The 383-nt window shown below is 68.7% G+C and overlaps 1 protein-coding gene across 2 annotated transcripts in view; it reads left to right on the top strand.

Annotated features, from left to right (window-relative positions):
• The window catches only part of MTMR14 (myotubularin related protein 14), a 28,530-nt gene extending 28,163 nt beyond the window's left edge, over positions 1–367 (top strand). Inside the window, exon 16 of one of the 2 annotated variants that reach the window (XM_019473444.1) lies at positions 153–367. In XM_019473444.1, coding sequence (XP_019328989.1) covers positions 153–330 — 178 coding nt within the window. In that variant the 3' untranslated portion in view covers positions 331–367. The remainder of the gene's footprint in view (positions 1–152) is intronic. The other variant, XM_019473443.1, reaches the window with a different exon arrangement.
• Positions 368–383: the final 16 nt, after the last annotated feature.

Below are 383 nucleotides of genomic sequence, written 5' to 3'. Positions count from 1 at the left end.
CGGCCACTGGAGCCAGCTGAACACCACGGCCCCGCTGATGCCGTGGACAGAGCCCTAGCCCTGCCGCCAGCCTCCTGCCCCATGTCAGGAGTGAGAGCTGGGATGGGGAGAGGGATGGCTGCAGTCGCTGACCTCCCCCTTCTCTCTTCTAGGCTGGTGTCGTCGAGCGACCGCGAGGCCCGGCTGGAAGAAGTGCGTTCCGCCTTTCTGGCCAGCTACAGCCGGACCATCGGTCTGAAGGCCGTGCCCCCCAGCCCCTCAGGGGCAATCGGCGGCCTCCTCGAGCAGTTCGTGCGGGGCGTGGGACTGAGAGGCAGCAGCACGCTCTGAGCACAGCGTTCCCGGATCGCTGGCTGGAGACCCGTGGGACCTGGCGGGTCCCC

This window comes from Aptenodytes forsteri, unplaced genomic scaffold (assembly GCF_000699145.1).
Source record: "Aptenodytes forsteri isolate BGI_AS27 unplaced genomic scaffold, ASM69914v1 Scaffold53, whole genome shotgun sequence".
Classification (NCBI taxonomy): Eukaryota; Metazoa; Chordata; class Aves; order Sphenisciformes; family Spheniscidae; genus Aptenodytes; species Aptenodytes forsteri.
The sequence above is the reverse complement of the archived record's forward strand: the minus strand, read 5'-3'. Positions and strand labels throughout refer to the sequence as shown.